The following is a 25,734-nucleotide window of genomic DNA, read 5'->3' on the forward strand; positions in this document are numbered from 1 at the left end:
CTCCAAACCTCTGCCCACGCCCTGTGAGGTCCTGCAGCCGTGCTGGAGCTCTGTATCCTGTGGGTGAGGGTTTTTGGTGAGGCTGGGGATCCCCCCCACCCGAGCCTTTCCTGCTCCAAGGCGGCCGTCTTCCCTTTCAGACCTCACATGCGGGGGAGCGATGCTCGCCTCCCGTCGTGATTTTGAACGCATCCCGGCCGTGTCTTTGTCTCCTCCACCAGCCACCGCTGGCAGGTAACACGCCTGGTAGTACTTAGGAAATGCTTTTGCGTGATTTATTACAAAGTAATGAGACAATTTAATTTGAATCAAGTTCTTTGCACATTATTGCTTCTATTAGGAAAGCCGTGTATTGCTTATCACGTTAGCGATGAGGAGGAGCACCAGGCAGGGTGTTGTCACAATTGCCGACCCGAGACGCGGATCCACCTGTAAGAGCGCGCCTCTGCTGAGTGGGCGAGCGGGCTCCCGGGGCCAGAGCCCACATCCTCACCAGTGCGCCGTGAGATGACGCTGCCGCCCTGCCCGGGAGCAAGGTGGGCTCCCCCGAGCCAGGAGCGGCGTCATTTGTGAATGAATTGCCCACACCCCGACTTCCTGCACAGCTTGTGTCTCCGAACACCAAGATGGCAGTGAACGCAGGGCTGCATCTCGCCCGGGGACGTGGCGGCCTCCCCGAGATGCGGGCCTGTGTAGGGTGGGGCGGGGGGCAGGAGGGCCACACCGATCACCCAGTACTTCCCGACCAGGAAGCAGGAAGCAGGATACAGGGAGTGGCGGCGTGTGTGGACAGGGCTGGGAGGCTCTAGCTCAGCAGCCAGTGACAGATGACACAGGGGAACCCTCCCCCTCCCTGCTTGCTCGCGGCTGCCAGGCTTCCCAAGGGTGAGGCCGGGCCCTGCCCTGGCCGCCCGTGGAGTGGCCCTCTGTGCCGCCCTACAGCCAGCACCGCCGCAGCGATCTGGGCCGCCTGCCCACGCCTGGCATCTCTGCCCAGCTGGGACACCTGTTGAGGCCACCGGCACCCCCCTCAGAGAAGCCTCGTCCTTCCTGATTGGCAGAGCCCGGAAATTTCTAGGACAGCCGCTGTCATTTCCGATCCCTGGAGGTCCCTCTTTCTAATAGTGTCCCAGTTCCTGCCTGCGTTAGCCTGTCACCGGAATGCGTTCACCAGGAGAGTGACCGAGACAAGGCTTCTCTCAGGCTTGCATTTTGCTGCCCTGGGGAGGGCGGGGACCCCCCCCCACACACACACACACCGCTTCTTAGGATAAACGCACCAGCCTCCCTAACGGGAGTCCTCCAGGGAAGGACCCCCAGGCTCCGCCGCCCCCGCCCCCAGCGACCCCCGCCCAGACCCACCCCTGTATGCACGGCCCATGTTCCATGGACCTCGCCAGGGAAAAGCTCTGCAATGATCTGGGGAATTTTGCCTTTGAACCCACGTGCCTGTGAGTAGCTCCCTGCGGTAATTCCCCCAGGCTCCTGCGAGTTCTTGCCCTTGGCCGCATACCCAAAAATTCTTTCAAGCTGAGAAGATCCGACTTGCCCTTGGGTTTTTGCATGCAATCATATGTTTATGGATACAAAATTTAGTGAGTAATGAGGCTGACCCCACATTAGATTTCAGAGACAATTAAGCATAGACCGGTTTGCATGTGGCTGTTTACTCTTCAGATTTCACAGCCGGGGGATTTTGTTTTCCAGGTCACAGGCATGTCTCCTGGACCTCACAAAGCTTTGAGGCCACTGGGGGCTGGGTTGTAGGGCCTGATGGCCTCGATGTCCTCACTGCCTCCCATCCCCCCACCCCCCACCCCAGCAGTTCTACAACCCCAAAGGGGGTCAACCTGTCGGATTCAAGGCACCTCCCTGCGTCTGCGCGTGTGCCTCTCCTGCTGACTCTGGGCATAGCGCCCTCCCCATGTTGGTGCCTCATCTGGCATCTGGCTCGTGCCACGGTGCCAGGCATCTTGTCCACCTGTGTACCACCTTACCTTCACACTGGTGGCTTGGGACAGTTGTCACCAGCAGCAGCAGACATTGTGTGAATTGTTTCCATGGAACGTGGTTGTTGGACAAAGTTTCTGCCACGTGTGCGAGTCAACCCTGGGTCGTTGAGTGAGATTCCAGTCTGGCTAGTGGAAGCAGGTGCAACTGTTGTTCTGTCATCTTAGCCTGCTTGGGTGACTCGGAGCAGGGATGTCCTGGGCTTGCACCCTAGCCTCTTACCTCCCAGCTGCATCCCCTAGACCTTGCCCTGGGTGTACACCCAGCTGAGACCAGGGCCCTATGTGTTCGGCCCCTCTGGCTTCTCTGATATGCCTCAGAACCTTTATCTTGTGGTTCCACCTCCTTCTGGAATGTTCTCCTCTTGCTCTTACCTCTCCAGCCTCCTGACCCATTCACTCATGCTCCTGCATCAGCCCTCCTCCCACAGCCCCCTTCTGGTTCTCACAGCACCGTATCCAGCACTCACGTGACTCTTGGAATAGTACTTGGCTTCCCACTTGCCCGGTGTAAGGTTTTCCCAAGGTTCCTGTATCAAATGACCATGGGCTGAGAATACAGAAGTGTGTTATTCCCAGTTCCGGAGGCTTGAGGTCTGAGCACAAGGTGTCAGCAGGGCTGTGTCCCTCCAAGGGCTCCAGGAAGGGTCCTTCCCCAGCTCTTCCAGCTTCCACTGTTTGCTGGAAATCCATGGTGTGCATTGGTGTACAGCCCCATCCCTCTAGTCTCTGCCTCTGTCTTCACCTGGCTTCTCTGACCCAGGTGCCTCTATGACCCCAAATCTTCTCTTTTCTCAGATGAGGACCAGTCATTGGTTTTAGGGCCCTCACTAAATCCAGGGTGATATCATCTTGAGATCCTTAACTAAACACATCTGCAAAGGCCCTGTTTCCAAACAAGGGCACATGCCCAGGTCCAGGGAGTTACAACTTGAGCTCATCTTCGGTGGGGCCACCATTCAACACACCACACCTGACAACTCCATCAGGGCCAGACTGGGCCTGGTTTGATCTCTGCAAAGTGCCAAGTAACTAGTCCATTCTCTGGCACTCAGTAGGTATTCAGTGTGCTATGGCTGCATTAATGTGCTAACGAACATAGCTTAGCCACTGGTCCCAGCCGCCCCTGAACTTCAGCCCTACACCAAAACCCAGTCCCAGTGGAGCAAGGGAGAGATGCAACTATTTGACTTGACAGTCCCATCCTAGTCCAGATCCGGAGAGCTCCAGGTGAAGCCATCTAGTCTACCCCAACGGTCCTTGTGTTCAAAGTTAAAATGCCCACTATGATCCTTCCCATGTGAGACAGGGCAGACAGAGCCAGCCCAGGGTCCTGCATGCTCACACATCTTTGTCACTCCAGGCTCGGCTTCCTGTGGCTCTACGTCTATACCTCCTCCAGGATCAGGCCCGCTGCCACGGTAGCTTGTTCAGAACTAATGAATCCTAAGTGCCAATGGTCATCACTGGTACCTGCTACCTCCTAGACCAGCTAAACAGCAGCCTTCACTGTAGGCCCATTGTGGGACCCTGCTGGGAGAAAGGGGCCCTTGGGCCTTAGTTAAAAGCCACTTGATGCCTGGACACCTATGGTGCTGTGAGGCAGGGCCAGGAGTGTGTTCAGGCCTGCCAGTGGGATGGGGTCTCTGGGGCCCTCTGTGCGAGCCCTGATTTCCATGATCCTCTTGTCTCGTTCCAAGGGCACTGAGTAAACCCTTTACTGTGGTGTGCATTGGGACTGTTGGGTGAATGGGAACATGGAAACCTCAACCATGTGGCTCCCGGGAGAGTTTCAACACGAAGCCATCTCCCAGTGTTGATGTGGTTCTGTATGGACACCTCTCACATTCTCTGAGAAAGCCAATGGCCTGTATTCCATCTTTGCATGCACTTATGAAAAGTTGCCTGACCCTTCAAGGCACTTTACTTCCACCTCTGCCAAAATAACCATAATAAATATAGGGTTCTATGATGGCCATCATGTGACTAGTATCCTCTGTGGTTGCACTGTGTACAACCTGCACAGCTGTACGGGTGGGGCTAGGTGCCTGCCCCCTTTGCCTTCCACAGCTCCTGCTACAGGAAACTGGCAAAGAAGGGTACATTTTGTGTTCATTGAAGAGCCTTCCCACCCTACTCAGAAAACGCATTTGAAGACAGCACAGCTAGATTACGTTTTTTTGGTTTAGCCAACACACCCAAGTAGAATCTTACCAAGAACAGACACTGTGCCTGTTCACTTAGGGAGCATCAGAGAGGAACAAGGCATTGATGTTTGCTCCCAAGGGCTGCATAGTTGACGGGTTAGTGGGTGAGAACGACCAGGCTTGGGCCAGGTTCAAAGGCATCCTCGAGGAGAGAATGTGTGACATTGACCATCATCGGGAGGGTTTAGGATGGCTTCCGCCCCGTGCGGGAGCCTGTGGGGTAAGCAGTGTTGGGGAGGGCATGGCAGGCAGAGGGGACACAGAGCATAAGGCAGTGAGGCGTGAAGGGTCTGTGTGTGAGTGCTTGGTGAGAGACATGATATGTCTCAATGATAGAGCGTTTCAGGAGTGAAAACGAGCCAGGGGCCCCTACAGGAAAGCTGTGGTCCAGGCCAGGGGGCAGATGCAAAGCAGGGGTGCAGTGTAGTCAGCAGGGCTGGCTGCTGGTTTCACCAGACCGTGTCCCCAGGCCCAGGTGGTGTTGGCCTCTGGGTCCACACCAAGGTCAGCCGCCTGGGGCCTGTGTGGGCTCTGGGGCAGTGTCCCCGTGAAGGCAGCTGCCAGTACGTTTGGGGTGCATCTGGGGAGCAGGTCTGCTGATGCACGACCAGGCCGGCCAGTGGAGGCCGGGTGGCCTCTGTTTTCTGGGGCTTCGGCACAGCTCCCGAGGCATCTTGCACAGGCCCCATCTGCATACCGCAGCTTCCGCATGTGGCCACAGCCATCATCCTGAGGCAGCTTTTAGATTCATAAACCAGGATAAGGAGCCCTCTGAGAGTTTCTCATCTCCAGGCAGGTTCCTCCTTAGGACCCGGGGGTGGGAATGCCCAGTCTGATTCGTGGGGGTAGAGGGAACGCTGTAAGGTTGTGCCATTCAGAGGAAACTAGACGTGAACTGTTCTAAGGGAACGATGCTTCCATTCAGAGCTCCCACTGCTTTTCATGGTTTGCTACAAAGACTATACACTTCTAGCAGCCTGGGACTTCCCTTCCACTTGCATCTCGGGCTGCCTGGGTGCTCCACCACGCCGAGCTGCTCCTGCCCTCTGGGTGCAACCCAGGATCCAAGGATTGTCCCAATTGGAGGCTTATTCACTCAAGACTCTTCAGTGTTCCTTTGCCCACCTGCACTGACGCACCCAAGATCCACCCCGATCTTGTGTTCACACCCGTTCTGCGGCAGCCTACAGACGTGATGGGTGTGTGGCCCTTGGCTGGGTACTGTGGGTGTCGGCCGTCCAGGACCCAAATCTCCTGGGCGATTGAGGCGCCATAACAGGGGCCTTATCTCAGTGACTCCTCAAAATGCCTATGAGTCAAATATTACTACCACCACTTTGCAGGCAGGACAGGCTCTGAGCCGCTAAGCTGGTAAATGCCTGGGTTGGGATTCAAACCCGGGTCTGTCTGTGAATAAAAATAAGACAGGGTCACGATGAGCAGGAGCTGGGGGCTATTTAGATCCTGAAGTAAAGCAGGACAGAAGTGACAGGAGTCCTTCTTCATATCAGAGACTAAAGGGGTTTAATGCTTGCTCAGCCAGCAGGACAGAGCCACACGTTTTAGGGGCAAGACGGTTGCGGCCATAAGTGGGAGTCAGGAAGTTCATTGAATGGGGAATCGCTGAGAAGACTCCGAGGGCTCGGAGAGGGGCTCGGTCTTTAGACCCGGAGGGGGTCCCTGGGAGGAGGAGGGGATGGCACACGCAACAGTGACCCTGCTCAGGAAGGTTGTGTTACCAACACATGCTGCACCCCTGGGCCATGGCGGGTTATTTCATTAACTCTTTCTCAGCCCACAGGGCATGTTTTGCTCTTAATCCCATTTTGCAGAGCAGGACACTGAAGCTGTGAAGCTCAGAGTGACCTGAGCCAGAGCATAGCTGGGGCTTGAGCTGAGTTGTGTATGATACCAGTGCTGCCCCTCACCCACCACTGCAGACCGTCCCTGTGCGGTCACTGGGGTAGCCAACAAGTGTTGCACTGGCCCTAACAAGGTCCCCCATCGCGGGGTGAGGGGGGACGGCTGGGAAGAAATGTATGGTCTTCTGTGAGGCACACATAGCCCGAGGCAGCATTTGGTCCTGCCGGCAGAGTTGGCCCACAGTAGGGCCGCCGCCTGAACTGCAAGACAGGTTCGCCTCAGAGCTGGGCAGAGGCAGACGTCGAGGGCCACCTGTGTCCCCAGGGGAGGTATGGCTGAGGACTCGCAGGGCCGGCACCGTCTTTCCCGGGCTTCTGGGGGCTGCTTGCCAGCAGCTCCTCATGCAGAGGGAAGTGTAGGGCCAATGCAGTGGCTCGGCGGCCCGGGCCTTGGTGAGCCTTTCCCTGGAGAAGCGGGTCATAGAGCTTGCACCTGCCTGGCGCCTGAGGTAGCCACCGGGCCACATTGAGGAGCTCAGCGAGAAGTGAGGTGGGTGGGAAGGCAGGACATGTCTGTGCCTTGGTTGGGGGACACCAGGGAGACAGAAGGGCAGCCGGGCCTGGCAGAGGGTCTGCTTACCACAGAGCCTGCACCCGTGCCCGGTTCTCCTGCCTTGACTCCTGTGGTTTCCTGGGTCCTAGCTAAGCCCCAGCCTGCTGCCATATCTGATGGCAACTGATGGCTCCCTGGGGTCCCCTGGGCATACACCCCCACACACACACCATTGTGAGCATTGCCTATCTGACCTCACAGTTACCCTGGGAGGCCCATGGCTTCTTCTCATCGCCTTGTAACATGAGGGCAAAGTTCAGAGGCTTAGAGAGCCCCATCATCTATGAAAGGCCAGGCCACCTGTGTGACCCTGCCCATGGGCTCCCAGGGCCCTGGACTCCCGGCTCTGCATCAGCTGGGCTTCAGGGGCTGAGCCAGGGGGCTCATAGTCACAGCCCTGCTCCCAAAGCTGAGGTTCTCTGTGCCCAGGGTAGGAGGCAGAGCAAGAGCACAGGAACAGAACCCCTCCTCTAGTATGAGACCCTAGGCCAGTCATCCTGAGTTGCGTAGTCTGTCAGTGTGAAAGTAAGTGTCTGCAGGATACCAGCCCTTTTTTGGAAGGCAGCGTCACCCTGGCAAGTTCTGTTGCAGGCTTGTCCGATGCAAGGGCAGGAGCTCAGGAGTGGCTCAGGACATGTGTGCATTCTCCAGCTGTGTCCCTCAGCCCCTCTGAAGTTCCCCTGCCTCATCTATGCAATGGGAAGCTCTCAGCAGCCCATCACTCCTCCGACCAAGCACTCCTTCCCCCTGGGCCACCTGATCTGGGTTGGCTGAGCTGCTCCCAGTGGTCTGCATGCTGGGACCCCTGCTTCCTGCCGGCCCTGAATCCGGTGCTGGACAAAGCTGACCTTCACTTGTCTGTGACTCCGAGCCTGTCAGCACGCTGCTCCCACTGTTTGCGGTCTTCCCCTCAGAGACAGGGGCCTGCTGGATTCTTCAGGACCTCTGGCATGCAGCCCTTCCATGGCCAGCCCCTTAGGACCCTGGAGAAAGCCTCTCCACGTTGCCTCTGCCCCTCCTCCTTCCCTGCACTGTGGGCCTAGCCTTGCAGCTGCTGACTTACTTCCGGGGCAGCAGAGTCCTGGGGGGAATGCAGCCCCTGGAGGGTGGAGCGGGAGACCACTGTTTAGCCCAGGCTGTGTGGCCCACCAGGAAGTTCACTTCCGTCCCGCGCCCCCGGGCGCTGCCGGGGGTGGACAATCATGTGGCTAAGTGCCCTTACTGTAAATGAAGGGAGGCTTTGGCAGCTGAAGCAAAGTTGGAGCTTTCGGGTTTCTTTCCTTTAAAAAAAAAAAATGCTGTGCCAAGAGGCAGGCGGTGTGGCTTTAGGTCGTCTCTCAAAGGAGGAAGCCCTGAGCCCTGTTCTCCCCATCCCCACAACTCATCGTCCCCTAAAGGAGGCCGTGCCATCAGTGGCTTCGGTGTCGGTGTCGCTGGAGTGACCTGCCTCCTCCCGCTAGGAGCCCCCACCCATCGGCAGCGCCCCGGCCGCCCCCTCCGCCAGCCTGCGGTTTCTCTGTGCGGGATGACGCCGAGCAGCTGCCGCCGTGGCATTGTGGGCTCCTTGGTGATTGTGGGGACACCACATTCATCCGGACCGAGAGGGAGGGGTCGCTGCGTCTGGGCACCGGCTCGTGCGGAGAGCAAATAGAATTTGATTTTTGAAAACCCCTTCAGGAAGAAGAAGAAGAAGAAAAAAAAAACCTGCTGCCTCATTTCTCCTCTGGCTGATTTCAGCTCCCCTGGAAGATGCATCGGCCTGGACGCCCTAGCGCCGCTGCCCTCGCTGCCTCCGGGCCACTTACTTTCTTTGCCTTTGGGTGCCCGGAGCCAGCCCGCGCTGCCATGGCTCGGCGGCCTCCCCACCATGCCTGACTCCTTCCTCCCGCTCGCTCGGCTCCGCTCCGGCTCTGCCTCTGCCTGCCCCCCCTCCGAGCCCCATTGTGCCGTGCCCGCCTATCCCGTTAGCCGGCCCCCCAGCTGCCTCCGCTCCTCCTGCGCCCTGTGCCGCTCAGTTTCCTCCATGCTGCCTGGATCCGGCGAGCTGGGTGATTAATTGGCTATGATGATGAACGTCCCCGGCGGAGGATCAGCCACGGTGATGATGACGGGTTACAATAATGGTCGCTATCCCCGGAATTCTCTCTACAGTGACTGCATCATCGAGGAGAAGACGGTGGTCCTGCAGAAGAAGGACAATGAGGGTTTTGGATTCGTGCTCCGAGGGGCAAAAGGTAAGAGCAGCTGCTCCCAGCCTGGGTGCATTCCCATGTTGTGTGAGTGTGTGAGTGTGTGAGTGTGTGTGTGTGCACGCCGTATGAAAATTCTCCCCGGCTCAGAAAGAAGCCTTCTTCCTGGGGGCACTTGGTTGCTAGACAACCGTGTTCTTTAACATTCTCCCTTACTCAGAAAACATCGGGGCTTCCTTTAGGAATATTTTCAATTTTCTGTGCACAACATTGCTCTGAACGAGCTCTTGCTTGCTCGCTCTCCCTTCTTCCCTCCCCCCACCCTTTTAAGGAAAAAAAAATCATGGGTTTAATCTTATATTTTGTGGTTTCATTCAGCCCAACGGTGGCTGGATTTGGTGCTCCTGGGCTCAGATATCCAAAATTACCCAGCGCTGAGTTTCGGATATCTAGAAACTGCCCCATTCTGGGAGTGGGCTTCGGCTCCAAGTGCGGCAGGCGTCTGTGTGTGCCCGCCCCTAAGGTGACTTTGCAAAGGAAATGTGGCAAGATGGTCCCCCTCTGTCGTGGACTGAACCGTCAGCATACACGCCATGTGGCCTGGGGTGGGGGGCTCTGGGGATGCATTCCATGGCAGGGTACCCCCCCACTAGCCCTTCACTTGGGGGCTTCCCTTTCAAAAGAAAACAAAATGGCATCAGCTCCCCGTGAGAGGAGACATCTGTCCACCGCGTGTGTGGGTAAGCCATGTGGAAGTTTCATCTGAGAGCCTCTGGGCTGCGCCAGGGTCCAGCACCTGTTCTGGGAAAGGCCTCCTTCCCCGGGTGGCAGCCCCACATGCCCAAAGCTCTGGCTGCCCAGAAGCAGCCTGCCCAGAGAGTGAAAGAAAAGACGAATCTGTCCCCGTGTGTGAGTGTGTGTGTGTGTGTGTGTGTGTGTGTGTGTGTCCATGACTGAGTGATATTGTGTCCCCTCTCCCTGCTGGGGTCATCCTCATCTTCCCACCCACCCACCCACCCCCGGCCGCTCATAACTACCCAGGGAAGTCCATCTCTTGCCCTGGAATTTTGCTCAGCAGCTCTGTGGGGCCCAGAAACCAAGGCTCACTCTGCTGAGGAGCAGGGGCCCAGCCTTCCCGTGGGTGCTGGCCGCAGAGTGGTCACAGAGAGCCAGGCTCCCTGTAGAAAGAATTCATAAGCAGTTTCCAAATCCACAGCCACCCACTGGGTCAGCATTATGATCCGTCCAGGCTCCAAGTTGAATTCCCTTGGTTGCGAGTCTACGTAGATATAAATTTGGCAAATGGTTTGGTGTGGTGTTTCTGTAGCTCTGTGTGGTTATGGGGGGGAACTTTTCCATTTTTAGAACTGAAAATGTTTAGTCACTGATGCTTTTAAAGAAAATGACAGGCATGTACATATAGACATGTACAGCAGGGCACATTGTTCGGTGTTTTCAACAGAAAGGCCAAGAGATGTGGTGGCACCAAAATGCAGTTTGCTTCGTTGCTCAAGTTGGTGTTGACCCATGACTATGAGTGTCAAGGCCTTCCAGTGGGGGACATGCACACCCCTTTCTCTCAGGCTCCCATGAGGGGTCAGGGCTGTCAACCTAAAACATCACCCAGGCTTGTACTGAGGCATTCCTTGTCTTCCCAGCGGATACACCCATCGAAGAATTCACGCCAACGCCGGCGTTCCCAGCCCTGCAGTACCTGGAGTCCGTGGATGAAGGAGGAGTGGCATGGCAAGCTGGACTGAGGACTGGAGACTTCCTGATTGAGGTAGGGACACAGGTGTTTGTATCTTTCTGCTTGGGGAGAGCGCCGGCTCTCCTAGGATTGGGGCCCATGGTGTTGGCAGCATGGCCATTGGGCCAGATCTAGAAGTACTTGTAGAGATTGCCGTGGACTCATGTTGACTGGTTATTTTCTTGTCCATCCATTGTGGATGCCATTTCCTGTGGACCTGTGTGTTTGGACTATCTTTAAGGCCTTGGCTATAAGTCTGTGGAGGGTGGAAATGTTTGTGGAAGTTGGCAATTGGTCTTGAAGGAGAAGATGGAAGGAAGGTACACATGATTGCTATGATGTTGGGGATGCTCATGGATCTATGTATGCTCCAGTTGTAGCTGTACGAATACACACCACGAGGGCCCATTGCCCATTCTTGTGCCCTAAGGGCAGGATGGGGAGTGCTGTGCTGTGGCTCTTGCGTGCCTGAGGTCTGTAACTTTAGTGGCTGAGAGATCGTTGATTTCAAGTTGCAGCAACTAGCCTGTCAGATGATGGCCTTCAAAGACCAGGGAGCGTGAGCAAGAGGGGTAGCTGCCACGAAAAGGAAATTTTTAAATTCAGATGCTTGGACAACAAGCTTTTGCTAGTAAGTAAAAGGAGGGAACATTCTCTTCATTTAAAGAGTCTCACTAGACAAGAGTGCCTATGGTTTGAGGGCTCTTGCTGGAGTTAGCACCTTGCTGTGTGTGAGGTGTCCGAGTTACCAGTACATCTGAGCTCCTTGCCTTTTGCGGGTTTAGGTGTTACTTTCAATCTTGTTGTGCAAAGGAATGTGTTACTCTTTGGAAATATAAAGAATAAAAGAGTATGTTGTACCTTGGGAAAATTATTTCTAAGGGGTTGGATTCACTTCAGCAGCCCTCCTTGGGAGTTCACATTTCTTGAAAAACCATTCCTCGGCGCTAACCCTGACCCCTGTCTCATCCACACTGGAAATCCACATGCAAGTGGAAGGGGTGGATACCAGGCCTGGTATCCTGACACCAGGTGGCCTGACACCAGGCCAGCCAGACACTTGCTTGTTGTACAGGGGAGACCCAGACCATGGCGAGATGGCCACTAAGAGCAGTTCTCCTCATTATGCCTGAGCTTTCTGAGGTGCTTCCAAGCTCAGGTTTGCTCCTGATCTCCTTAGTACTTCTCAAAGCTGGTGGACTGAAGGAAGTCCAGAAGGAAAGATTCTGTGGAGGAGAGAGAGCCAAGGAAAATGGAGAAGGTGCTTTACCTTCTTCCAGGTATCGGGTTGGTCTCACTTTATTTGCTGAAAGATGAATTTAAATTATTGTTGACCAATCAGAACCTAGCTTGGATGAGACCTTGGGTGCATATCCAGAATGGTGGAGACCGGATCCTGCTGTGCTCTCATGGGTTAACTCGATTTGTAACCTCACAAAAATGCAGAGACTGGTTGAATCATCTTCTGTAGGATGTAGTTGTGATGTAAGTCTCCTCACCGTGTGTGTGTGTGTGTGTGTGTGTGTGTGTGTGTGTGTGTGTGACAGAGAGACCCGGAAACAGAGGCTCCAATAGGTTGACACAGCCAGTGCTGGTTCTTGGTTTTAAATAATAAATGAAGGCTGCAGATACAAGCGTGTGCCCCGTTGTTAGGCTCATTGGACTGCTTCCTTGATAAACTAGTCAATAAAGGCAACGTGGGAGTGCCTCAGAGCATGTGCAGGGCCCATCCCTTTCAGGGTGAGGCAGAGCTGCACCTGGTTGGCCGATGCATCTGCAGCGTGTGCCTGGCCTGGGCAGAGAAGGCAAGCCACCTGGTCAGATTGAAGCCTCTGTGGAAGTTGGGGCATGAAGGGTTTCTGCACTTCTGTTGTCAAAGCCCTTCCTTGGACATTCTTTCAACCTCTGATAAGGACATATATTTGTCATTTTGAAATAGGTTTATATTCTAGATAATCTCTGAATTCCAAGATTCTAGGAATGACTGGCCCTGCGGTGCATTAATGTTTGTTGGTGTTATTATGTCACAAGGACCTGAAGGAGGAGTAAGCCCTCCACAGCACCAGGGCCTACTTACTGAGGGTCATATGCTAATGGAAGACCAGGGGGTCTTACTGAGGGTCATATGCTAATGAGAGACCAGGGGGTCTTACTGAGGGTCATATGCTAATGGGAGACCAGGGTCTTACTAAGGGTCATATGCTAGTGGGGTACCAGGGGGTCTTACTAAGAGTCATATGCTAATAGGGGGACCAGGAGGTCTTACTGAGGGTCATATGCTAATGGGGGACCAAGGGGTCTTACTGAGGGTCATATGTTAAGGAGGGACCAGGAGTCTTACTAAGGGTCTTATGCTAATGGAGGGACCAGGAGGCTTAATGAGGGTCATATGTTAATGGGAGACCAGGAGATCTTACTGGGGGTCATATGCTAATGGGGGTCCAGAGGGTTTTCTGAGGGTCATATATGCTAATGGAAGATGGGGTACCAGGGGATCTTACTAAGGGCTAGTGGGGTACCAGGGGATCTTACTAAGGGTCATATGTTAATGGGGGAACCTGGAGGCTTAATGAAGGTCATATGCTAATGGAAGACCAGGGGATCTTACTGAGGGTCATATGCTAATGGAGGTCCAGAGGGTTTTCTGAGGGTCATATGCTAATGGAAGACCAGGGGATCTTACTAAGGGTCCTATGCTAATGGAAGACCAGGGGATCTTACTAAGGGTCCTATGCTAATGGGGGGGGAACTGGAGGGTCTTCTGAGGGTCATATGGTAATGAAAGGATCAGGGGGCTGGACCCTTGGAAACTTGCCCCCACCCAGTGCATTTTCAACGCTACTCATGGGACTCAGAAAGTCTCCTTTAGGTGGTGGATTAAAAAGACTGAGAATATCCATTGAGGTGTTTTCCTAGCCACTGGATTTCACCCCTGGAATGGTAAAATCACTTACAGCCTTTATAGGTACAAGCGTTTTCCAACAGTTTTCTACATTTTCCATTGAAAGGCTTCAACCTTGGAGGGATCATTCTAAATGAACTCATATGTCTCAGATGAATCTTGATTTTGGCCAGAAGCCCTTCCTAGAGTCAATAGGGTTTCTGAGCCTTGGTGATGCTCAGGGTCCCATGTGCGAGGATTGAGAGTGGGGGCAAATTGTCCTTCTTGCCCCATATTCCCCTGGGTCAGCTTCTTTATCTCTCTGCTCTTGGGAGGGAACTCATGGCATGTCAGTTGTTTATATTCTCTTTAAAAACACATGTTGCAGTTTGAATGTGGAGACTAAGGGGCAACTTTTGATAGGAATGTTCCCTCTTCAAAGTCCCAAGTATCTGCAGAACTTCCTTCTTCCTTCTTGGACTCGGTCATCTTGCTGGCATCACCAGTGCCTGTCATGAAGAGTTTCCTATTGTGTGTGCTTTTCTCACGTGATTATCCTCCAGAATTTATGTTCCTCCTGCCTAGCATTTGGGAGGAATTTGCTCCATTGTCACTGGGACTGTTTCTTTGCTGACCATGCCCTCCACCCTTCTGCCAAAAAGCAAAAGCTTCAAGTAGAGTTCCATGTAAAAGGCCATCATGAAACCAAACAATACAGTGAGATATATGGGTCCTAGTGTGCCAGTGGGTTGCCAGGCCAATTCATTTCGGAAGTGGAGAAGGAGGAGTATGGGCCCCACTGAGGGGGCATTTGAATGTGGGGGATCCATAGACTATGTGTATTTATCACTTTCAGATCAGCTTGATGTGCTGGAAGCCTCTGGATTGCTGGTGCTGCTGGAGCTTTCCCAGAGAGCTTTAGGAGGCAGTGGGAGTGGGCAGGGCAGTGGAGGAGGAGTCCTTCCGGGGAGCCATGCTTGCAGAGAAATGGGTCTGGGCAGCAGTGACAGGCCAGGGAGACACATGGGCAGGGGAGTCAGGGCAAGGTTTTCTTTCCATGCGGGTCAAATATAAGCATAGGGACTCCACCAGCCAGGAATGATAAAGGCCTGCATCCCTTTTGGTTACAATAGGAAACCCAGTTCGAGCTGGGCTTAATAAAGAGAGAAAAAAAATAAAGAGAGAAGCTTGCCAGAGAACTGAAAGCAATGCATTTAGAGGTAGAAGCAGCCGTCAGGCACAGATTGTTGAAGACTTCATCTGCTTTTTCCTTGAGATTGTCTTGTCTTGGTTAGGTGTCTCCACCCCTACGAGATGGGGCAGGAGAAGCCACTTTGGTGGAGTCATAAAGAGACATAGATGGCTCACATGACAGTTTGCATGCAGTAATTAAAGGGAAAGGGACATGGAGGTTTGGGGATGTCCCTTTGGCGTCCTGCAAAGGACTCCCCACACTGGACGGCCAGTCAGCCGCATCCAGTCACACCTGGCTGGGCATCAGGGCTACTGGCCTTATTTCTAGAGAGACCTGGTTGCCAGCCCACACCTCTTCAGAGTCAGTGTCTCAAGGCTGGAGCTTGGGCATGACATCTTTAGGACACTTGGTGATGCTGCCAGGGGTTCTGGTGTCAAGCAGGGTGATGACTAGCTGGCCTGATGATGTTGGCTTTCTGAACCTTCTAACAAGTATATCAGCAGGTCCCACACTCATCTCCTTGCTGCGACACCAGGGCTGCCTTCCTTCCCCAAGTTCCCCATTTGGAAACCCAAGTTTTGTTTCTTGCCTCACTTTCTTAAACATCCTCTATCTCAAGAATTGCTCATAATACAACTAAACAGTAAACATCAAAGAGGCAAACAACATTTGTGACAAACACGACCAAGCCCCATGTCCTCATTTATAGTCACTGCGGCTGTACCTGCCAGGCACTCCACAATCCCATCTGACCCTCACCATGAGCCCATAGCATGGCATCTGTTGTCGTCTTCACATTGCAGAAGAGGAAACTGAACACAGAGATGTTCAATCACTTGCCCACAGTCACAGAGCAGATGCCTGGAGACACTGGGATTCCTACCAGGGCTGCCTCACACAATAATGCCACAGCTCAGAGATTCGTGAGAGATGCTTTGATGTGCTTGACGTATAAATGGGCAGAGGGTAAGAAGAAAAACAGATGATGAGCTGCCAATTCTTATTTTCAAATTAGCAAACACTTTTTTTATTATTATTATTACTATATCCATTGCCGGTGACAGCACTCATATGTTGCTATGTGAAAGAATAAATCGCCATAAACTTTTTAGAAGTCAATGTGACAGTATATAATAAGAGCCATAAAGCTGAATCAGGAATTTTACATCTAGGAATCCTTTCTAAGGGAAGGATCTAAAAACAGGCAGAGTGGAGACCAGCAAAAACAAAATAAGGGGATGGGGCTGTGAGGAAATTGTGAAGGGGACATCACACATCCGTAGTGGATTTGAAAGAAAGCAGTAAAAATCACGCTTGCAAGGAGGTGCTGGTACTAATGAGAACTGATCACCTTGTATTAGGTCAAAAGGGCAGAACCGAAATTATCTGCACAATGCCATCTAAATTATACCACCTCTCCCCAAAATAGGCCTAGAAAGTAAAAAAAAGGGGGGGGGAGGAAATGTTAACCTATGGGGTGATGGGATCATGTGTGGTAATTTTCTCTTTTTTCAGACTTTTGTCTATTTCTCAGATTTTCCAGAATGACAGCATTAATTTTTTTGACAGGTATTAATTTCATAAATATAAAGTAATTCTTTAGGCAAAGCTGTCGCACACAGCTGAGTGGTGTCTCAGCCTCCCTGGCCAAGGTGTTGCTGTTTGCTTTCGGGATGAGAACACTTTCCTGGGCATTAATTATTTTCCTGGGGCCATTGCTCACCAACCTGATGCCGTGCTGGAGGCTCCTATGGTTTTTGTGATTGTTTTCTTAGCCCTGAAGTGGCCAATCTCGTTTTTGTGTTAATTCCCTAAATAGGTTTTCCCTTGCAATTAGAGCAGGCAGCAATATCCTTCATCCTTGAAAAGTGATGCTTGAGTTTGCTAATTACTTTTCCTCGTATTAAATGCTTGCACTAGTGATGGCCTACAACTGTTTTATAATCTCAGTTTGCACTGAAGTGAGGATGCTAAGAGGGATGCCCCGGTGTTTTCCTGAGAGACCGTTTGAGTATCTTATAAAATGTTTCTTTGGCTGGCACTTGAGAATGGGACTTAAAACACATAACACAGGTTCTAGCACACGTTTGCCTAAACCATTACTTTTAACTAGGCTGGAGCTATGAACAGTTGTAAAGCCTGGCAGTTACCAGCCAGCCTCCCCCAGCTCCAAAATTAATTTGTGGGAAGGAGAGGAGACAGAGTTCAGGTTAGGCCCAATTGGTGGCTTCACACGTCATTGATCAGCACATGCTTCCTGGGTCTCAGTGTCCCCATCAGCAAAATGGGGTTGTTCAGTCACCAAGATGAGCTATGTGCCATGACCTCTGGACATGTGGGCTGCTGTGAGTGATGGTCGTGTTACTTAGGAGAAGGCTGAGGGCCAGCAGTGCTGGGCACAGAGTTGGCATTCCATCAGCATTTGCTGTTGATGATTATCCTGTCCTTCATCGTCATTCATGATGCCTGAGAAGAGGGAACCAATGACTGTTAGTTGAACAATTAATAATAGTAAGTCACAGATGGCACTCGTTACCACTGCCTTTACCGCTGACTTGTTACCACTACCATCTCAAATATGGAGCCATTGCAGAGCCCTGTGCCAAGCTCATAGAGTCGCCAAGAGTGCATTGGCCATACCTTCTTGGTACCTCTCTGTGGATGACTTATTAGCTATGCAGGCACGTGCTCCACCCCACCCCCCGGCCCCAAGTATCCCTGGCAGGCACACCTCCAGATATGGCTTGAACCTCTGCTCCCAGGACACTCCTTCATTGCCTTGCTCAGTTCTGTTCTGGCACAAGTCTGGCTTTTGGGTAATCTTGGAATTTCTCTTCATGATTCCCATTTTGCCCTCTAGCCACGAATCCCAGGGCTGAGGCCAGAGCCCTGTTGCGGTTTCCCCGGTGCCAGCATCCCTTCCATCCAGCTGTTCAGCCACAATACCCAGCTCACATTTCTCTGTTTTGCCTTTCAGGATAGCATGAAAGGCTTCATCACATGTCCCGCTGATGCCCACATGGCCAAGCTGGGAACTCTACCCACCCCACCTCTCAAATTCCGTAACATCTTATTTAAGTAATTTTAAATGAGTATTTAATTCAGTAAGTAAGTTAAGACCAAATGCCAGCTGATATTATCAGGAAGCTAGGGAGACTGGTGAATTCCTGACTTTGAATCACATTGATACTTCATTCTTGAAATTTGACTGATTTCCGGTCAAAGGCAAGCAGGGCCCAGTGGCTGTCTGTGATCTCTCCAAGTGTGGAGCATTTCTCTTCTGAAGGTCTGTGTACACATTTTGGAAAAGGCCTGGGCCGCCCGGCTAACCATCCGCTTCAGCTCCCCTGCTTCTGGGTTGCCAGCACCTGGGTCAATGCAGGGGGTAAGCATGGCCATCTTGATCTGTCTCTCTATTCCCCTGCCCAGCTTGCTGGGCTCTAATTTCTCAGTGAGGACTGAAAAACATTCCTTTAGCAGCAAATAAAAGTCAGCACAGAGGAGCACAGCTGCTTTTGTTGCTTGCCTTCAGACAATGCCAGTGCCTATGGCAAATAATTGTCGTTACAGCCTTGGCCCTTTGAGGCTCATAGCATTGGGGTCTTCATAATCTGGGCCTCTTAACCCTGGGGTCTTGTTCTCCAAGACTCTAAAGGCTCTGGGCAGAGCCTGGGGACCTGGACCCATTTCCTACACATAGCCATAGTCCCTTCTGTGCCCAGAGAATGGTTCACTTCACCCTCCATATTGACTGGGAACAGGTGGTCCAGGCTGAGGAGCAGCCCAGAATCCTGCTGAGAAGGTAGATGCAGGCATCTTAGCTATTGCAAATCTGAAATCTTGGCTCATTCATTTTGGGGTTCTAATTTGAAGCATCAGTGATTTCAATTTCAGGCTAAAAAAAGATTCAGAATCACTTCAGGGGACCACGGCTGCTGTGCTCAAGGCTCTGTAGGCCTGGCAGATGGCAGTGCACTGGGTTGGATAGAGACAAAAAGGAGCCATGGTCAAGGGCACCGGCCGTGCAGTATGATCTGGGTTTGAATCCAGCCTCTGTCACCTGACTATTTGAATGCGAACTTGGGCACATCTCTCATCCCTTGTCCTCAGTTTCTTAAAGTGTAAACAAAAATGTATTTGAATCATGTAGCATGGTTCCTGGCAGAGTGAGATCTCAAAAATTGGTAGCAATTGTACAAATCACTTTTGCAATTTCATTCATTCAGGTGCTGGACTGGTATGTGGGGAGAAAAGATATGAATCAGATTCAGAACCTCTGGGAACTGGAAGGGGGCAAAAGCAGAATATGGTGAAGGCCCCAAGATAAATCTGAAAAAGGACTTTGTGAAAGAGATGGCGTTGGCACCATGCTTAGTTGGGTGCATGGGGTTTCTATAGGCAGAACTCAGGAAGGAAGGATCCCATGGAAAGCTTAAGGTTCAGGAACACTCAAGCTGGATTTGGGGAGTAGCCAAGTGTTCTGGAGCTGGGAGTGACTGGGTCCAGTCCAGAGAGGGTGTGGAATGTCAGTTGACACGAGGGCAACAGTGTGGCTGGGCAGTGGCAGGGAGCAGTAGGGGGAGAAAGTCAGAAGGAGCTCTCCACGGTGCTGAATCTCTCCCCAATGTGGGGGAGCTCTCCGCGGTGCTGAACCTGAGAGCTCTGAGGATGGCGGCCCAGCCAAAGGAGAAGCAGCAGCCTGGTGAGAGGCCTTGGTGCTTCCTCTCTCATTCCCTGGCCCCTCCCACCCCTCCATCCTGTGTCCTTGGTCCTCCTGGGTGCCACAGCTTCTTATTCAGTGAGTGTACTTGTCTGCTTGGTGGGGAAATCTCTCCCATGAGGCAGGGGTAGGAGGGATGGTGGTGAAGGGACCAATATGGGTTGAGTGTCTGCAGCGTCCTGCGCTCTCAGCCAACCTTCACTTCATCACTGAGGTCTGGGATTACACATCACCTTCCCAGAGGGCCTCCCTGGGCACCCTCTGATTGCCCCTGACTCTGTCACTCCACTGTGTGCTCCTTCCACCATCAGAATCATTATATGTGTTGAGTGGTCAACTTACTGTCCACCTCCCTCATAAAGCTACCTGCTCTCTGCAGGCTGGAGAGCTTGCTGACCTGGTCCCTACTATGTTTCCAGCACCCAATACATGCCTAATGCTTAGCAGAGGACCCAAAACCTGTGTTCAGTGATGGATACTCCTGGGAAGTAGTCATTTATGCCTGTTTTGCAGGTGATAGAACTGAGAAGTTAGATGGATACTAAGGGCCTCACAAGGAGTGCTGACTCCCAAGCTTGCATCTCTTTGATGCACTGGTCAAGTCTCAAGTCACTGAGACATAATCTTAAAACTATCTTCCTCAACCTGAGGAGGATGCTGTAGACCCAGCCTCAGTCCACATGCTTTGGGGTCTGCAGGAGGCATAGTGAGCAGAGTTCCACACTGGAAGCTTCTGGTTCGGAGTTCTCTGATGGGCCTCTTCACTCCCCTGAAGGAATCCCTCCTGGGTCCTCTCCACCTGCCCTCCCTCCATTCCTCCCACTCACTTACCTCCCGGTATGCTCAGCGGGCTCTCGTTAGCATTGATTTGTCTCTGTCTGCGCGCCCTTTTGTGGGGCGTTTCATGATACAAGCGGTTAGGTTGGCAAATGAACTGAAGGAAGGCCTCATGCTAAATGCCCTTTCGGATCTTCTAATTGATGGAGTTTGTCAGTCCTGAGAATTAGAGTGTGTGCATGCCAACAGTAAGAAGAGTTAAAAAGAGAAGGGCCGGAGAAGGAGGAGTAGAAGGTCATGGTTACCATCTGATGCTGGAAAGTCCTGAGTGGTCTTCTTGCTTTGGTGCCGTGAGACCAACCACCCACAGAGAGTTTCCAGTCCCCTCTACCTGGGACCTTTGGTTTCATATAACAGACTTTTAAGCACACCTCCTCTGTGCTCATCCCTCAGTTTTGGAGATGAATAGAGGCCATCTTTGCCCTTGAGAGGCAAAGTGGAGTGGAGAGAGAAGCCTGAACACCTCTGTTGAGACTTAGGGCTGGAGCACAGAGGAAGGGGTGAGTTATTCAGATGAGTTGGGGATGTGGATGTGAGATCAGGGATGTGAGAGGAAGGGATGGGTTATTCCGATGAGTTGGGGTTGTGACACACACATCCAACCTGGAAAGACAAATGGGCTTGACCCTGGCCCTCTCTCCCTGGTCTGCTGAACGTGCCACACTTCCTCCCACCCCCAGCACTTGCTCACGCTGCTTACCCATGCTCTTCATTATCCCTCTCCTACCTCCACCTCTTCCACCTGCATAACTGGCTCACCCTCCGATCTCTGTTCAGTGGCCCCTCCAAAGGGAAGCCTCCCAGACAGTCCCTGAGACATCCGTTCACAACACATGTACTGTCTCTGCCTGACCTGACCTAAAGGGCCAGCCAGAGCCCAGCTCATGGCAGGCATATAGTCAGAATCTGTTAAGTGATGGAAAGCACTACAGAGGGAGACCACAAAGGGCGCAGAGGCAGGAGCACGTAGCAACGTGTAGGAAATGTCAGGACACCCAGGAAGGATGAAGAGGATGGGGCCTCCAAGTCAGGAAGGGCCTTAAATGCAGAGCTGACTCATGGGGCCTCACTCTGCACTGGAGGCAAGCTCACTCGGGGGTTTTACCAGGGACTCTGTGGCTGGCGACAGGAGATGGAGGCAGGCTGGAAGCCTCTGTCCTCAAGAAGCAGGTCAGAGCAGGGAGTAGAGGTATTGTCCTAGGAGACAGCCCTCCTGGATCCAACTACCCCACCTATACACTGTATAGCCTTGGGCAAGTCATACAATCCCTCTGTGCCTCGATTTTCTCATCTGCAACATGGGAATAAGAAGAGCATCATGGGAATAGAAGAGCACCCCTGGGTGGCTCAGTGGTCGAGCCTCTGCCTTTGACTTGGGGCGTGATCCTGGGGTCCTGGGATCAAGTCCCACATCAGGCTCCCCTCAGGGAGCCTGCTTCTCCCTCTGTCTGTGTCTCTGTCCCTCTCTCTGGGTCTCTCATGAATAAATAAATAAAATTTCTTAAAAAAAAAAAAAAGAAGAAGAGCATCTATCTCATAGAGCCTCCTGAGGGTTAAGTGAGTTTGTAAGTGTAAGTGTAGAAAATGTGGGGCATAAGCTAAGTAGTACACGCAAGAAGGACCATTACTATTATGTTGCTGTTTTTGCTGTCCTTGGGAGGGATGCAGGGCCTTCCCAACCCAGCCAGGCCCCCCTCCCCGCCAAGGCAGTGTGTTCCTACCCAGGAACCTCTCCCCCATGGAACCTGCCACACTGCGGTCAGGTGTGAGCCCCAAGAGGATCCTGGTGCCCAGTATGGGCTCAGGAGAGACAGGGTGTGGTAAGAGGGGGAGGAGGCAGGAGAGTGCTAATCTCCAGGAACCAGCACCATTCGCAGTTACCCCTGGGCCCAGACAGGGTGGTGCCGGATAGGCCAATGCCCTGTGGCTCGTGATACAGAACTAGTGTTTCTGGATTTCTCCCAGGCAAGGGCATTAGACCGACGTCCCCTCCCCCCACCCTGTGCCATTCCTGCTGTGCTTTTACCAGCGTCCTCCCACAGCTAAACCCACACCACTGTGCTCTGTGCATGCTACTTCCCCGAAGACTCACCAGAACCCTGGGAGGTGGGTTCTAACACCATCCTCATTTCTTAGGTGGAGAAGGTGAAGCACAGAGAAGTCAAATAGCAACTCAGAGTCGCAAAGCCCTCACGTGGCCTAGGGCCACACCCTGAGCTCCCTGCTTTTCTGCTCATGCTCATGCTCAGGTGAGAAGTCACTTGAGAGTCCAGCCCCTGCCTGGACTGCCGTCCCATGTCCTCTCCTGAGTCTCCAGCCTGTGTTCCATTTACAGCTCTAGGGAGGTTTTCCCATCATCACTCTTCAGTAAAATCCAGTTCTTATTGTGGCCCTGAGGCCCTGTGGCCCCCAGCCTCCCATCTCCAGCCCCCTGCACATCCCTTCTCTCCCTCTCCACTCCCTCTGCCCATACCTGCTCTTGTGCTTGGTCCTTGCCCACACTACCTCTTCCAGACCTTCCCTGACCAACCCCATCTGAATGGCACAAACCTCCACAGACTGCATGCCTCTGCTGAGGGACATTTCTCTTCTCGGCTTTGCCATGTGTTAAGTTTATGTAATATGGGATGTGTTGGCTGAACATCTCCCCTCCAGAGCCTGAGTGCCCTCCGAGGGCAGAGCCCTCATCATGAGCCTGGGGTCTTCCCAGCACCCAGGAGAGCAGTCTGGTGCAGAGCAGGAGCCTGGTTTATATTGATGGAATGAGTGAACTCCTGGTGAACTTGGGGCCTGGCCCAGAGGCTAGCTGACTCCACTGAGGACATCTAGAAGCCCTGAGAGCACATGCAGGAAACATCCATGTTGGAGGGGTGGCTCGTCTCTCCTAGACCACCTCTCTCATACTCCCAACCCCCCAGCCAGGGCCAGCACCTCAAAAAGCACAGACACAGGGGTCGGAGAGAACCACACTAAGCCAGTCCTTCTCCTGAAGTTCCGGAACCCTCTCCCAATGCCCACTCAAATCCCACAGACTTTCTAGGGGGATGTGTGCCTCCGCTCTCAGAAACCATTAGGGATTTGGAATAAACTCTGCCCCCATGTATGCCTGGTGACTGGTTTTTACATGCGTGTTATTCCTTTACGGTTGGCGTAAGTCACGCCCACTTAGGTAAAATTAGGAATGTGGACGAGCCAAAGGGAAACGTCAGGTGATGCTGCCAGGAGACAGGGTTGTTGTAATGTTTATCTTCTCAGATTTTTATTTCGTTACGTGTGTCTGTCAGAGACACATTTGTCTCATCCGTATACACACGTACTGTTCTCAATGTACGGGTCTCTGTCATTGTGGTAAAACACACATACCATAAGATTCACCCCTTAGGCATTTTTAAGTGCACAACCCCATGGCATTTTGTGCACTCGCAGTGTTGTGCCACCATCACCTGGCTCTAGTTCCAGAATGTTTTCATCCCCTAAAACACACCCTGTCCCCACCAGCAGACACTTCCCATCCCCCCACCACCCTCCGCCTCAGGCAACCACTGATCCACTTTCTGTCTCAGTGGCTTTGTCTGCTCCACACACTCCTTAGGTGTGGAACCTATGACACGTGGCGGTTTGCGACCGGCTCCTCTCACTGAGAACGTTTCCGAGGTTCACCCGTGGGGGGGCGTGTGTCAGTACTTCATTCCTTCTACGGCCAAATAACATTTCAGTGTGTGGATAAAACCACATTTTGTGTATCCATTTGTCCACTGATGGACAGTCCAGTCGTTTCTACCTTTGTCTGTCACCTGTGTTTTCAGTTCTTTGGGGTGTACACCTCCGAGTGGACTTGCTGGGTCAGATGGCAGCTCTGTGTTTATCGAAACTGCTGACCCAGCCTTGGGCGGACGCAACGGGCCTTCAGTGAGCCCCTGGTAAGTGGCCGTCTTTGCCCTCGGCCTGGCAGGAGAAGTGGGAGAGCAGAGGGAGGGCAGCCCCGGCCCACGGAGACAGAGCTCAAGGCCACTAGCAACTCCACTACCGGGGAGTGGGTCCCACTGTTACCCTCGTCGCCGTGGCTTGTGTTATTTGCAGCCTCAGCCATGACAATGACGGTAATCCTGGGAAATAGTACCATTTCTTGAGCACTTCCTGTGTGCCAGGCTCCATTTGGGGGGATTTCACATGCACAAGCTCACTTAGAGCTCAGTTTCATTTGAATATTCCTGTCAGGTCATTTTTCTGTACGAGGAGCCTGGGGCACTGAGAGGGGAACTCACTTGCCCACATACACATAGCAAGCAAGGGCTGGGTTGTGGTCCGGGCAGGTGACTCTTTCGGAGGCCATGCTGTGAGCTTCTCTGCCACGAGGCCTGGAATAAGGGGCAGCATGCAGGGGCCGGCCAGGGAAGGAGCATGGTGGGCTGGAGGATGGGGAAGTATTCCTGAGGTGGGGGACGGAACAGAAGCAGTGCTGTGTGAGCATGAAATGAGACGTCCTCATGGAGCATCTTGCACAGTGTCCAACATGCACCTGACCAAGGGGTAGGGCCTGAGACGTGGGCTGGGAACATCCCCCAGGACGATGGTATCACCTGAGCTGGTCTGGAGGGGGCAGGACATGCCTCGCAGTGCGCTTTCTCAAGGGGGTGGTTTTTGCTAAGGAGGCACTTAGGCCTGTTGACCCTGGATTTGCAGAGGCTGAGGCAGGAAGAAGTAGGGCCAAGGAGGGTGAGGCCAGAGGAGCCAGGTGACCGCTGGTGGCATGGCCAGAAGAACTATAGGACAGGATGTGCCAATGGGCAGACACCTGGGTTTTGGTGGCTGACCGTTCGGAGACTGTTGGTGGGTAGCTGCCAAGGGGGCCCGAGGTGCGAGGAATGGAGACGCCTGGGCAGGACACCTCAGGTGACGTGGGTCACAGCATCCTAGAGGGACGGGGGCGCCGTGGGGGCAGGAGCAGCTCCAGGGGAGGGACGGTCACTCAAGCCCCATGACTCACAGCCAGCTGGCCAGAGTCGTATGTGCTGCGAGGGTCAATGCCGTGGTTGCCCACAGGAGCCGCCCTGTCTGCTGCTCCCTGACAGTCTGTGTGGGTGCCTCTTGTGGGAGCCCTGCGTCCCCAGGAGGGCAGGTCAGCGATAGTCCCATTCACCAGCAAGGAAGCCCAGGCTCAGGGGGCCAGAGGGCTGCAGGGCCCTGCCATATCTTTCCGGGGTGACAGCAAAGTAATTCAGGGCCTGAGGGGAGAACCGGACTAAGCAGATGGAAAGTCCATGAAGGAGGAGGTCATAACCGATTGGAAGATCCCTGGAGGGCTTCCTGGAGGAGGTGAGGGGAGCAGGGTCCTTCAGCATCGAGGGGAATTGGTTAAGGATGGAAGCAAAGCAAGAGCACCCCATCTCCTCAATGCTCCCTAATTGTGTTATTCTAGAACTTTCTGTACATCAGACAGAACTGGATTCAGACTGGCTCAGCACATAGAG

The 25,734-nt window shown here is 53.0% G+C and overlaps 1 protein-coding gene across 5 annotated transcripts in view; it reads left to right on the forward strand.

The window, feature by feature from the left end:
* SHANK2 (SH3 and multiple ankyrin repeat domains 2) overlaps positions 1 to 25,734 on the forward strand; it is a 512,111-nt gene that overhangs the window by 350,818 nt on the left and 135,559 nt on the right. For all 5 annotated transcript variants that reach the window (XM_055314494.1, XM_055314499.1, XM_055314504.1 and 2 more), the window contains exons 16-17: positions 8,843 to 8,925; positions 10,539 to 10,663. In XM_055314494.1, coding sequence (XP_055170469.1) covers positions 8,843 to 8,925; positions 10,539 to 10,663 — 208 coding nt within the window. The remainder of the gene's footprint in view (positions 1 to 8,842; positions 8,926 to 10,538; positions 10,664 to 25,734) is intronic.

The sequence above is a fragment of the Nyctereutes procyonoides genome, unplaced genomic scaffold, assembly GCF_905146905.1.
Source record: "Nyctereutes procyonoides isolate TBG_1078 unplaced genomic scaffold, NYPRO_anot_genome, whole genome shotgun sequence".
Classification (NCBI taxonomy): Eukaryota; Metazoa; Chordata; class Mammalia; order Carnivora; family Canidae; genus Nyctereutes; species Nyctereutes procyonoides.